This window comes from Somniosus microcephalus, unplaced genomic scaffold, assembly GCF_052327205.1.
Source record: "Somniosus microcephalus isolate GS21.2 unplaced genomic scaffold, FLI_Smic_1.0 scaffold2, whole genome shotgun sequence".
Taxonomy (NCBI): domain Eukaryota; kingdom Metazoa; phylum Chordata; class Chondrichthyes; order Squaliformes; family Somniosidae; genus Somniosus; species Somniosus microcephalus.
The window spans coordinates 2,585,672-2,599,516 of record NW_028225189.1 but is presented as its reverse complement, the minus strand read 5'-3'; the positions used below and the strand labels follow the sequence as shown (position 1 = coordinate 2,599,516).

General features: G+C 52.4%; 1 protein-coding gene and 1 pseudogene across 2 annotated transcripts in view; both read right to left on the bottom strand.

Annotated features, from left to right (window-relative positions):
* The window catches only part of LOC147084094 (uncharacterized), a 445,069-nt pseudogene that overhangs the window by 413,680 nt on the left and 17,544 nt on the right, over nt 1–13,845 (bottom strand). The gene's annotated exons all lie outside the window — the stretch shown is intronic.
* LOC147084095 (uncharacterized) lies at nt 4,818–5,887 on the bottom strand. Its single transcript, XM_085979907.1, has one exon. It carries the CDS (start codon nt 5,799–5,801, stop codon nt 4,977–4,979), a length of 825 nt encoding a protein of 274 aa, XP_085836033.1. The 5' UTR covers nt 5,802–5,887; the 3' UTR covers nt 4,818–4,976.

Genomic DNA, 13,845 nt, shown 5'->3' with positions numbered 1-13,845 from the left:
GCGCCTCTAAGCATATATCACCTTCTTTGTCCCTAATAGGCCTCACCCCACCTCTCACTACCCGCTTACTGTTGACATGCCGGTAGAAGGTTTTTGGGTTCCCTTTTATGTTAACCGCCATTCTACTCTCATTCGCTCTTTGCCAATCTTATTTTCATCTTCACTTCCTCTCTCAACTTATTGTATTTGGTCTGGTTCTCCCTTGAAGAATTCACCTGACATTCATCATTTTTTGTTTCATCTTCTCAATCATCCTCGTCATCCAAGGAGCCCTTGCTTTGGTTCCCTTACCCTTCCCTCTTGTTGGAATGTACCTAGCCTGTACTTGGAACATCTCCTCCTTAAAGATCACCCATTGTTCCGTTACAGATTTTCCTGTCAGTCTTTGGTTCCATTTTACCCTGGCTAGATCCTTTCACATCCCACTGAAGTTAGCCCTATTCCAGTTTAGAAGTTCCACTCTAGATTGTTCCTTGCTCCTCTCCATTGCTAATCTAAATCTTATGATACGATGATCACTCGTACCCAAGTGTTCTCCCACAGATACTTGGTCGACCTGGCCCACCTCATTCCCCAGCACCAGATCCAGCAATGCCTCCTTCCTCGTTGGGCCAAGAACATACTGGTCAAGGAAATTCTCCTGAACACATTTCAGAAATTCCTCCCCCTCCTTTCCCCTTACCCTAGCATTATCCCAATCGATATTTGGGTAATTAAAGTCCACCAATATCACCACTCTATAGCTCTTGCATGTCTCTGCGATTTTCCTGCAGATTTGCTCCTCTACCTCCCTCTCACTATATGGAGGCCTGTAGAATACCCCCAATAGCGTGATCATACCCTTTTTGCTTCTCAACTCTGACCAAATGGATTCTGCCCTTGTCCCCTCAAGAACATGCTCCCTTTCCAACACGACAATGTCATCCTTAATCAGCACTGCCACCCCACCTCCCTTTTTTCCTTCCCTATCTTTTCTGAACACCTTGTACCCTTGAATATTAAGTGCCCAGTCCTCACCGTTTTTAAGCTCGTTTCCGTTATTGCCACACCACCATATTGCCACAATGGTGTTGAGCTTCTGGAGTGTTGTTGGAGCTGCACTCATCCAGGCAAGCGGAGAGAATTCCATCATACTCCTGCCTTGTGTCTTGTAGATGGTGGAAAGGCTTTGGGGAGTCAGGAGGCGAGACACTCACCGCAGATTACCCAGCCTCTGATGCGCTCTTGTTGCCACAGTATATATGTGGGTGGTCCAGTTAATTTTCTGGTCAATGGTGACCCCCAGGATGGTGGGGGATTCGGTGATGTTAATGCTGTTGAATGTCGAGGGGAGGTGGTTAGACTCTCCCAGAACATGGTCCTGATCACTCTCGGTTCTGAGTGCTGCTTCCCAGAATAAGGTTGTATGACTTTGTTATTGGGTGAAATAATCATGTCTGAATGTCAATAAAGATCACTTATAACAGTTCTAGAGTCTCGCGTGATTCTTCCATGGCAGGTACAAGCAGGGATTAGACACAGAGTAAAGCTCCCTCTACACAGTCCCCATCAAACACTTCCAGGGCAGGTACAGCAGGGGTTAGATACAGAGTAAATCTCCCTCTGTACTGTCCCATCAAACACTCCCAGGGCAGGTACAGCACGGGTTAGATACAGAGTAAAGCTCCCTCTACACTGTCCCATCAAACACTCCCAGGGCAGGTACAGCACGGGTTAGATACAGAGTAAAGCTCCCCCTACACTGTCCCATCAAACACTCCCAGGGCAGGTACAGCACGGGTTAGATACAGAGTAAAGCTCCCTCTACACTGTCCCATCAAACACTCCCAGGGCAGGTACAGCATGGGTTAGATACAGAGTGTCAGCCGTGGCTCAGGCGGCAGCACTCTCTCCTCTGAGTCAGAAGGTTGTGGGTTGAAGTCCCACTCCAGAGACTCAAGTCTAAAACTCTGTGCTGCCCCTGCAGTGCAGTGCTGAGGGAGTGAAGCCCAGTGCAGAGTAAAGTTCCCTCTGCACTGTTCCACTAACAGGCCTGAGCCCCAAACTCAGAAGAGCGCCCTCTGCTGCATTCCACTTGTCTCAGCAGTGGGAGAAGCAGGCGGTGGAAGTCCCGCCCCTCGGGCACCCTGATTGGTTGAGGAGAGATAGTTTACCTTTGTCACAGTCACAAAGGATGTCATTTGATGAGACTTTGATGAGACTTGATTTGACTTCAGGGCCAAGTCAGTGAGGTGGATTGGGCTCAATCCGCTCCGCTCGGTGCCGGGAGGGTGCTGGGATGGTGCGGTTTGTATTTTCTTTTTATTTATCTCCCCGCCCGTGCTTCTCTCCGCTATATATAAAAAAACCAAATAAAACTCACTTTCCGCCGGTGATCCGGACTCTCAGGCGGGGTGTGTGCTGAGCATATATTTATACAGCACAGAAAGAGGCCCTTTGGCCCATCGTGTCCGCGCCGGCCATCAAGCCCTGAGTATTCCAATCCCATTTTCCAGCACTTGGTCCGTAGCCTTGTATGCTATGGCGTTTCAAGTGCTCATCTAAATGCTTCTTGAATGTTGTGAGGGTTCCTGCCTCTACCACCCTTTCAGGCAGTGAGTTCCAGATTCCAACCACCCTCTGGGTGAAAAAGTTTTTCCTCAAATCCCCTCTAAACCTCCTGCCCCTTACCTTGAAACTATGCCCCCTGGTTATTGACCCCTCTGCTAAGGGGAAAAGCTCCTTTCTATCTACCCTATCTATGCCCCTCATAATTTTGTACACCTCAATCAGGTCCCTCCTCAGCCTTCTCTGCTCTAAGGAAAATAACCCCAGCCTGCCCAGTCTCTCTTCATAGCTGAAGCGCTCCAGTCCAGGTAACTTCCTGGGATCATGACATTATATGGTTAGATAACATCAAGTGAAAACGAGGAGTTATTAGAGTGCCAATAGGACTGGCATAGAACTGGTATTTACTTGTTTTGTTGAAGAAGTTTCGGGTTCTGGTTAAAAGTAGTTTACTTGAAGTTTTAATTGATTTCTGATATGGTTATGGGACTTTGTATATTGTGGTGTTATTTAGTGTTAAAGCCTTCCTTAATGTACGAACAATTGAATGCTCAAGTTAACGCACGCATGCGGACACAAATAATACGCATGCACACACGCATACACAATGGAACTTTAAAAAACCTTCCTGGTGCATCTCCTCTGCACCCTCTCCCATGCAATCACATCCTTCATATAGTGTGGCGACCAGAACTGCATACAGTATTCCAGCTGTGGCCTAACTAGCATTTTGTACAGCTCCATCATAACCTCCCTGCTCTTATATTCTATGCCTCGGCTATTGAAACCAAGTGTCCCATATGCCTTTTTAACCACCTCATCCACCTGTCCTGCTGCCTTCAGGGATCTATGTACATGCACACCAAGATCCCTCTGGTCCTCTGTCCTTCCTATGGTCCTACCATTCATTGTGTATTCCCTTGCCTTGTTAGTCCTCCGAAAGTGGATCACCTCACACTTTTCAGGGTTAAATTCCATTTGCCACTGTTCTGCCCATCTGACCAACCCGCTATATCGTCCTGTAGCCTGAAGCTTCCCTCCTCGCTATTTACCACTCCACCAATTTTTGTGTCATCTGCGAACTTACTGATCATACCTCCTACATTCATATCTAAATCATTAATGTAGACCACAAACAGCAAAGGACCCAGCACCGATCCCTGTGGTACACCACTGGACACAGGCTTCCAGGAACAAAAACAACCTTCGACCATCACCCTCTGCCTCCTGCTTTCCAAGTGCTCTGGTATTACATCTTTTATAATGGACTCTAGCATTTTCCCCACTACCGATGTCAGGCTTACTGGTCTGTAATTCCCCACTTTTTCTGCCACCTTTTTTGAATAGTGGGGTAACATTAGCTACCCTCCAATCCATGGGTACTGTTCCAGAGTCTATCGAGTTCTGGAAGATGACCAGCAATACATCAACTATTTCCAGGCTTTATTAAGAGCGCTGCATAACACAGATCGGGTGATAATTCCCTCAATCTGGAGAATAGAAGTACAGTGGATTCACGCGCGACCTTCTCAAGTCTGTTCCAACTGACAATGGCTTAAGTGGCCTGTTCTTATACACAAGCTTGGTTACCGCTCAGGAAATGGGATTGTTTGGACCCGTCTGTTGACTGCCTCCTGAACTCCTGCTAATTCAGGGAATTTAGTCCATCTGTGACCAGACGATAACCACAAGCCCGTCTGGTTATCACACCTATACGGTCCGTGAGGTTATTATCAGATTCACACCCAGACGTTGTGCCTTCACTTGTCTGGCACTTCATCCCATAACACGGGTACGGGGCTCAGTAATGTTTCATTCATCAGAAAAAGACAAAGTACAACAACATACTGGGCAGCTTAACAGAATCTCATCATAGTTATGGGGCCATAAATATAAAAGTCATTAATAAATCCAGGAGGGAATTCAGGAGAAACTTCTTTACCCAGAGAGTGATGAGAATGTGGAACTCACTCCCACAAGGAATAGTTGAGGCCAATGGTATAGATGTATTTAAGACGAAGCCAGATAAACATAGGAGAATATGTCGGAGGAGGCTCGTGTGGAGCATAAACCCCGGCATGGACCAGTTGGGCCGAATGGCCTGTTTCTGTGCTGTACATTCGATGTAATAACATGAACAGTCCACCGGCGCGCTCGAGGCCTTCCGTGACCGGTGGGTACCGGAGGGACTGGCGTGTATCATCACCACCGAAAATAGAATTTTTATTTCATTTAAGTTTCCTTTAAACTTTTTTTGTTATGTTACAGGTTTTATTGGTTGTGATGGTTGACTTTTAATAGGCAATTGCCTGTGATAAGGAGAAAAACAAAAATAACATTAACAGTTAAATCAAGGGAATCATCAGCACAACAGATTGAAAGATTAAACAGCAGTACAAGAGTTTATAAAACATTCATCCATTCCACGTTCATGTCACCCCAGCTGTCTGCAGGGCCCTGCGCTGCAGAACAGTGTGAACTCGCTGGTGACTCAGCAGGTCATTGGAGCTTTTAGAGCTCTTCCCACAGTCAGAACATGTAAACGCTCTCTCATCAGTGTGAACTCGCTGGTGTACCAGCAGGTTGGTGGACAGCAAGAATCCCTTCCCACACACAGAGCCGTGAAATGGCCTCTCCCCAGTGTGAACTTGCTGGTGTCTGGTCAGAGCCCCGGAGCTTTTAAAGCTCTTCCCACAGTCAGAACATGTAAAGGGTCTCTCATCAGTGTGAACAAGCTGGTGTATCAGCAAGTTCGATGAATCAGTGAATCCCTTCCCACACACAGAGCAGGGAAATGGCCTCTCACCAGTGTGAACTCGCTGGTGTTTGGTCAGAGCCCCGGTACTTTTAAAACTCTTCCCACAGTCAGAACATTTAAACGCTCTCTCATCAGTGTGAACAAGCTGGTGTTGCTTCAGATCCTTGGAGCATTTGAAGCTCTTCCCGCAGTCAGAACATTTAAATGGTTTCTCATCAGAGTGAGCTTGCTGGTGTCTCAGCAGGTTGCATGAATACACAAATCCCTTCCCACACACGGAGCAGGTGAACGGACTGTCCCCAGGGTGACTGCGCCGATGGACATCTGACGCAGATGGCGAACTGAATCCCTTCCCGCTGTCCCCACCTTTACCCAGTTTCTCCCCGGTGTGACGGAGCATGTGTCTCGCAAGGTCAAGCGATCGGCTGAAGGCGAGTCCACACATGGAACACGTGTGCGGTTTGTCTGCGCTGCGATCGCTGCTCTTTCCTTCCATGTGCAAAGGCCAATGATATTCAGGTCCTGATGAATCGAGCGACTCTGTCAGATCCTGACGTGATGTTTGGTCTGAGCTTCCGGTCTGTAAATGCTCCACTTCTAAAACCCTGTAAAAGGAGTGTAGAAAGGGGTAAGAGGGAGAATGTTGTCTCATGTCGCTCTTTCCCAGCCCAGGGGCAGTGAAGCTGATTTTCAGGTCCCAGCTGCTGCACAGGTTGGTTGAAAGAATCAACAGTAATGGCGGCTGCAATCCCCACCAGCCCCCGCGCTCCAGAAAGTGCTCCGGCCGCCGTGCTGAGTTGTGACTGACCCCGCGCATGCGCCCATGGCCCCGCCCTCTCCTGCTCCACAGGCGCCCGGCCCGCACCGCGCATGCTCAGCACACACCCTGGGCCCCTGTCAATCATCCTCCCCCGTGCCTGCGCGCTGGGCCCGAGCTCCAGGCTGCCGCGCGGGGCTTTCTTTGTAAAGTCGGTGTTGGTTAAGAGCCGCAATCAGTGAGGGAAACATAGAAACATAGAAGATAGGAGCAGGAGTAGGCCATTCGGCCCCTCGAGCCCGCTCCGCCATTCAATGAGATCATGGCTGATCATCCAAATTCAGTACCCTGTCCCTGCCTTCTCCCCATATCACTTGATCCCTTTAGCCTTAAGAAATATATCCAACTCCTTCTGGAATATATTAATGAATTGGCCTCCACTGCTTTGTGTGGTAGAGAATTCCATAGGTTCACCACTCTCTGGGTGAAGAAATTCCTCCTCATCTCAGTCCTAAAAGGCCTACCCCTCATCCTTAGTCTGTGACCCCTGGTTCTGGACTCCCCGACCATCCTTCCTGCATCTAGTCTGTCCAGTCCTGTTAGAATTTTATAAGTTTCAATGAGCTCCCCTCTCATTCTTCTAAACTCCAGCGAGTATCAGCCCAATCGACACAATCTCTCCTCATACGTCATTCCTGCCATCCCAGGTATCAGCCTGGTGAATCTTCGCTGAACTCCTTCCATGGCAAGAACATCCTTCTTCAGATAAGGTGACCAAAACTGCACACAATACTCAAGATGTGGTCTCACCAAGGCCCTGTACAACTGCAGCAAGACATCCTTGTTCCTGTACTCAAACCCTCTCGCTACGAAGGCCAACATACCATTTGCCTTCTTAACCGCCTGCTGCACCTGCATGCTTACCTTCAGCGACTGGCGCACAAGAACACCCAGGTCTCGTTGCACTTCCCCATCTCCCAATCTATTGCAGTTCAGAAAATAATCTGCCTTCCTGTTTTTACCACCAAAGTGGATAACCTCGCATTTATCCACATTATACTGCATCTGCTATGCTTCTGCCCAATCACCCAACCTGTCCGAATCATACTGGAGTTTCTCGGCATCTTCCTCACAGCACACACGCCCACGCAGCTTTGTGTCGTCTGCAAACTTGGAGATATTACATCCAGTTCTCTCGTCTAGATCATTTATATATATTGTGAATAGCTGGGGTCCTAGGACCAATCCCTGCGGTACCCCAGTAGTCACTGCCTGCCGCTCGGAAAAAGAGCCATTTATTCCAACTCTTTGCTGCCTGTCTGCCAACCTGTTCTGTATCCAAGTCAATACCTTGCCCCTAATCCCATGTGCCTTAACTTTACACGCTAATCTCTTATGCGGGACCTTATCGAAAGCCTTCTGAAAGTCCAAATACACCACATCCACTGGTTCTCCCTTAGCTATTCTACCAGTTATATCCTCAAAAAATTCCAGTAGATTAGTCAAGCACGATTTACCTTTTGTAAATCCAAGTTGATTTTGTCCGATCCTGTCACTGTTTTCCAAGTGCACTGCTATTACATCTTTTCTAATGGACTCTAGCATTTTCCCCATTACCGATGTCAGGCTTACTGGTCTATAATTCCCCATTTTCTCCCTACCACCTTTTTTGAATAAGTGGGGTAACATTAGCTACCCTCCAATCCATGGGAACTGTTCCAGAGTCTATTGAATGTTGGAAGATGATCAGCAATGCATCTACTATTTCTAGGGCCACTTCCTTAAGTACCCTCGGATGTAGATTATCAGGCCCTGGGGATTTATCGGCCTTCAATCCCGTCAATTTCCCAAACACCATTTCCCTACAAATACTGATTTCTTTCAGTTCCTCCCTCTCATTAGCAGTAACATAGAAGATAGGAGCAGGAGTAGGCCATTCAGCCCCCTCAAGTCTGCTCCACCATGCAATGAGATCATGGCTGATCATCCAAACTCAGTACCCTGTCCCTGCTTTCTCCCCATATCCCTTGATCCCTTTAGCCTTAAGAAATATATCTAACTCCTTCTTGATGCGCTGTCCCCAGGTGAGAGCAGCTCAGTCAGCACAGAGCTGGGGCTGGAATCTGGGAGAGGGGCCGCAGGCAGTGGGCCTGGCAAAGGGACCATCACTGATTGAATAATAAACAGGGGTAAGGGGACACTAACCTCACATCATATATATCGATAGCTTAAGTAGACAGATTTTAAGCCAAACGATGGGACCGAAGGCTGCAATTCCTGTGCCATGCAGGAACTCCGGGACGCTTCACATGTCCTGGTGAACCGCGTGTGCAGGAAGCGCCTCCAGTGGCTGGAACTCGAGCTCAGGGTCTCTGAGCTTGGGGAGCGGCTGGAGTCACTGCCGGGCAGACGGGAGGCTGAGAGGTTCCTGGAGCACACGTTCCAGGAGGTGATCACCCTACAGTCACAGAGAGTTTGTGGGAATTGTAACTGGGTGGCCGCCCAGCAGGGTTTAAGGAGGCGAGGCAGTGCAGGAATCCCCCGGGAGTGCGGCGCTCTCAAACTGGTTTTCAGTGCTGAATCCCGGTGAGGGTGACGACACCTCGGGGGGAGAGTGCAGTCTAGAGCGCATCCACTGCACTGTGGGGCAAGGCCAATTTCAGTGGGATGAGAATGGATCTGGCCCGGGTAAATTGGAATCAAAGATTGGCAGGAAAAACTGTAGAGGAACAATGGGCTGCCTTTAAAGAGGAAATAATTCGGGTACAGTCGAGGTACATTCCGACTAAGGGGAAATGTAGGGCAACTAAAGTCAGAGCTCCCTGGATGACGAAAGAGATAGAGAGTAAGATGAAGCAGAAAAAGAACGTGTTGTGGGGGACTACGGTCTCCCGCGTAAAGAAATAGGCAACACAGCGAGCTACAAGAAATAGGTCTTTACTCCAACTCTCACAATACAGTACTGAATTCGTAAAGCCCGCGAACCTGTGATGACTCACGGATTGGTCACCTGCTGGAACCTGATTGGTTTTCCTTCTCTCAGCAGCAGGCAAGTCTGAACATGCCTTATTCCTCTCAGCTTGCAACTATCTTGTGGGGGGAGGGGAGTACAGCAGTTAAAAGGGGATTATACAGGTTTATCTACATACACACAGTGTTTCCCCAATGTGGCAACGCCACATACGCCCCCCGAGAATCCTCGTGAACTGTAAAAGTCAGTCTCTGTGGAGGTTTGACCAAGCGGCCGTAGCGGCTGTAGTAGCCATCTGGCGTGTGAGGAGGGCTGTCCGGGAGGTCAGCCGGTTGGTTTGTCGGCTGGTCTGGTGGCTGGTCTGCCGGTGGGCTGGCGGGACGGGCTGCCGGCGAAGGAGGGGCGGCGGCCGCCGGGAAGTAAGGTTCTGGCATGTCTTGGTCCTCTTGTGGGGCCGCCGCCAACACGGGAGGTCTGCCCCGCCGTGGGGGAAGAGCCGGCCAAAACGGGAAGCTGAGGTCCAGGTGCGCCGGTTTGAGGCGGTCTACTGAAATAAGGTCCGGCTTCCCGCCGACGTCGATAAGAAAAGCTTTGTCCCCCGTCTCCAATACTGGGAAGGGGCTGGTGTATGGTGCCTGCAGTGGGCCTCTGTGTGCGTCCCGGCGCACGAAGATGAACTCCGCATGTCGTGAGTCTCGAGGCACGTAGGACGGCTGCGGGCCGTGTTGCGAAGTGGGCACTGGATGGAATTGCTGGGCCGCGTCCTGGTGCAGGGAAAGCTGTCTGGCGGCCGACCACGGCTCCGTTGTCAGGGGGAGGAAGTCGCCTGGTACTCTGAGCGGTTGGCCGTAGACCATCTCGGCTGCAGAGGCGCGGAGGTCCTCTTTGGGCGCAGTGCGCAATCCCAGGAGGACCCAGGGTAGTTTGTCGATCCAGCTGGTGTCGGCCAGGCTGGCGCGGAGGGAGGCTTTCAAGGAACGATGAAAGCACTCGCAGAGCCCGTTGGCCTGCGGGTGGTAGGCTGTTGTCCTGTGCAACTTGGTGCCGAGGCCGGCGGTGATGGCATTCCACAAGTGGGAGGTGAACTGGGGGCCTCTGTCCGAGGATATGTCGGTCGGCACGCCGAACCGGACCACCCATGTCGAGACGAATGCTCGCGCGATGTCGGTCGTGGTGGTGGAGGTGAGGGGAACCGCCTCGGGCCATCTGGTGGTGCGGTCGACGATCGTGAGCAGGTGTGTGAAACTGTGTGATGGCGGCAAGGGGCCTACCAGATCGACGTGGACGTGGTCGAAACGCCTCTCGGGCACCAGGAAACACTCCAATGGCGCCTTGGTGTGCTGCTGGACCTTAGCGCGCTGACACGCCACGCATGTGTTGGTCCAGTCTCTCACATCGTTGTGGAGCCCAGGCCAGACGAACTTGGCGGACATGAGTTTCTGAGACGCACGCATCCCTGGATGTGAGGCCGTGGATGATGTCGAAAACTCGCTTGCGCCAGGCGGATGCGATGACCGGCCTAGGCGAGGGGACTGAGACGTCGCACAGGAGGGTTGTGCCGGCTGCGTGGAAGTGGATGTCGGCCAGAGTGAGGCTGGTGGTTGACGTCCTGAGGGCCTGGATCTCCGCGTCGGCGGCCTGGTCTCTCGCCATGCTGGTGTAGTCGACGCCCAGGTGCACTGCGTGGAGCGAGGGTCTTGAGAGGCAGTTGGCCACCAAATTGTCCTTGCCGGCGACGTGGCGGATGTCCGTGGTGAACTCCGAGATGAAGTTGAGTTGGCGCGTGGACCAGGGTTCGGTTACTTTGGCCATGGCGAAAGTGAGCGGCTTGTGGTCCACGAATGCGGTGAACGGCCGGCCTTCCAGGAGGAAACGGAAGTGACGGATTGCCAGGAACAGGGCCAGGAGCTCTCTGTCGAACGTGCTGTAGGCCTGCTCGTTCTTGCACAGCTGTTGGCTGAAAAATGCCAGTGGCTGCCACGCGCCTTCGACCCACTGTTGCTGGACGGCACCGACGGCATAATCTGAGGCGTCCGTGGTGAGGGCGGTCTTGGCGCCCGGGATGGGGTGGGCCAGTAGTGTGGCGTTGGCCAAGGCACTTTTGGTCTGGTGGAAGGCTGTCGCCATCTCGCTGGACCAGGTGAGTTGCTCTTTGCCCGTTTTGCCCCTGGTGGCTTCGTAGAGGGGGCGCATGAGTGCGGCGGCCTTCGGCACGAAACGGTGATAGAAATTGACCATCCCCAAAAATTCCTGCAGCACCTTGACCGAGGTGGGCTGGGGAAAGTCCGCCACCGCCTGCACCTTGGAAGGTAGGGGAATGGCTCCCCTTGGCGAGATTCTGTGGCCGAGAAAGTCAATTTGGGCTGCTCCGAACTGGCATTTGGCCGGGTTGACGATTAGCCCGTGTTGGCTGAGGCGCTGGAAAAGAGAGCACAAATGCGCGATGTGCTCGGCCTTGCTGGTGCTGGCCACGAGGATATCGTCCAGATAGACGAACAGGAAGCTCAGGTCCCATAGGACGGAGTCCATGAGCCGTTGGAAGGCCTGTGCGGCGTTCTTGAGCCCGAAGAGCATGCGCAGGAACTCGAACAGTCCGAAGGGGGTGATGACCGCCGTCTTCTGGATGTCTGCGTGGTGGACAGGGACCTGATGGTAGCCGCGAATCAGGTCGACCTTGGAAAAGACGGACTTTCCTGCTAGGTGTGCCGAGAAGTCTTGGATGTGCGGAATGGGGTATCTATCGGGTGTGGTGGCATCGTTGAGCCATCTGTAGTCGCCGCAGGGGCACCAGCCACCACCCGGCTTGGGCACAATGTGGAGGGGGGATGACCAGGGGCTGTTCGAGCGGCAGCTGATGCCCAGTTTCTCCATCGTAGCGAATTCTTCCTTGGCCACCGCCATCTTGGCTGGGTCCAGGCGGCTGGCTCGGGCGAACACTGGTGGTCCCGTAGTGGCGATGTGGTGCTCGACACCATGCTTGGCTACCGCGGCTGAGAAGGTCGGTTGTGTGAGCCTCGGGAAATCTGCGAGTAGGCGGGCGTAGTCGTCATGCGCCGGGGTGGAGCAGGACCCGACGAGGGCCGGGCTGTTGCTCTATTGGCAGGCCAGTGAAGCGAAAGTTGCTGCGTCGATCAGGCACCTGTCGCGGACGTCGACCAGGAGTCCGTGGGTGCAAAGAAAATCGGCGCCCAGCAAGGGATGTGCCACCGAGGCTGTCACGAATCCCACGTAAATCGCTGGCCGTTGAAACAAACCTCGGCCCGTCACTTTCCGAAAGTAGCGATGGCTGCGCCATTTGCCGCCACGAGGGGTGGGCCGCTGCGGCCTGCCTGGATGTCGAGCTGGGAGGCAGGAATTATGCTGCATTGGGCTCCGGTGTTGCAAAGGAATCTGCGCCCTGAAAGGGAGTCGGTTATGTACAGCAGTTTACCTGCGGTGCCGATGGCCATCGTGGCGGCAGGGGTGCGGTTGAGCGGGCCTAGGCGGCGGCGCGGGACTGGTGCGTTGGGCCGGGCGGCCATCTTGGTTTGATCGAAAGAGCAGGGTGCTCTGCAGCGTTGGGCCTTGTGGCCGAAACGCGCGTGGTAGTAGCATAGTTCTGCGGCCTGGCGTGGCGGCGCGCACTCGGTGGTGTCGGGGAACCTCGCGGCTGTACAGCCAAGTTGGGCGACAGCGAAGACTTTGTCTGCGGCGGCTGCCAGGTGTACGCAGTCCGTGATCGGGGACCCCGCGAGGGCAGTCTGTACCTGCTGAGGAAGCAGGCTGAGGAAAAGGGCCCGAAACAAGAAGCACTGCGGTTCAGAGCCCAGGAGTGCAAGCATTTGGCTCATCAACTGGGTCGGGGTAGAGTCGCCGAGGCCTGGTAGTGAGAGAAGCCTGCGGGCCCTCTCCTCCCTGGACAGGCCGTAAGCCTGCAGCAAGCGGCCCTTAATGGTTGAGTACTTGCCGGTCTGTGGCGGGTTCCCCAACAGGTCGAGAACTTCAGCGGCGGTGGAGCTTGCTAGTGCTGAGACTACGTGGAGGTACCTTTCTTCATCGTCTTGAACCCTGCAAAGGGTGAATTGGGCCTCCGTGTGCGCGAACCAAGCTGGTGCTTGGTGTTCCCAGAAGGTGGGGAGCTTCAAGGACGCGGCGCCGGTCGACATCGGGCTGCTGCTGGTTGCTGTCGGGTCGTTGCTGGCCTCTGTAGGGCTGCGTGAGTCAGGGGCTTCGGCCGCCGACATTCAGGGTCACCAATGTGGGGGACTATGGTCTCCTGCGTAAAGAAATAGGCAACACAGCGAGCTACAAGAAATAGGTCTTTACTCCAACTCTCACAATACAGTACTGAATTCGTAAAGCCCGCGAACCTGTGATGACTCACGGATTGGTCACCTGCTGGAACCTGATTGGTTTTCCTTCTCTCAGCAGCAGGCAAGTCTGAACATGCCTTATTCCTCTCAGCTTGCAACTATCTTGCGGGGGGAGGGGAATACAGCAGTTAATAGGGGATTATACAGGTTTATCTACATACACACAGTGTTTCCCCAATGTGGTAACGCCACAGTGTGACAGATGTCAGGTCGAGAATACATCTGAGAATCAGGCTAAATATAGAAAGTTCAGAGGAGAAGTGAAAACGAAAATACGAGGGGCAAAGAGAGAGCATAAGAATAGAATGGCAGCTAACATAAAAGGTAATCCAAAAGTCTTCTATAGGCATATAAATAGTAAACGGGTAGTAAGAGGAGGGGTGGGGCCGATTAGGGACCAAAAAGGAGACCTACGCACGGAGGCAGAGGGTAAGGCTGAGGTACTAAATCAGTACTTTGC

Coding starts and splice junctions, on each gene's coding strand:
- LOC147084095 (XM_085979907.1), bottom strand. CDS start 5,801: ATGGAAGGAAAGAGCAGCGATCGCAGCGCAGACAAACCGCACACGTGT.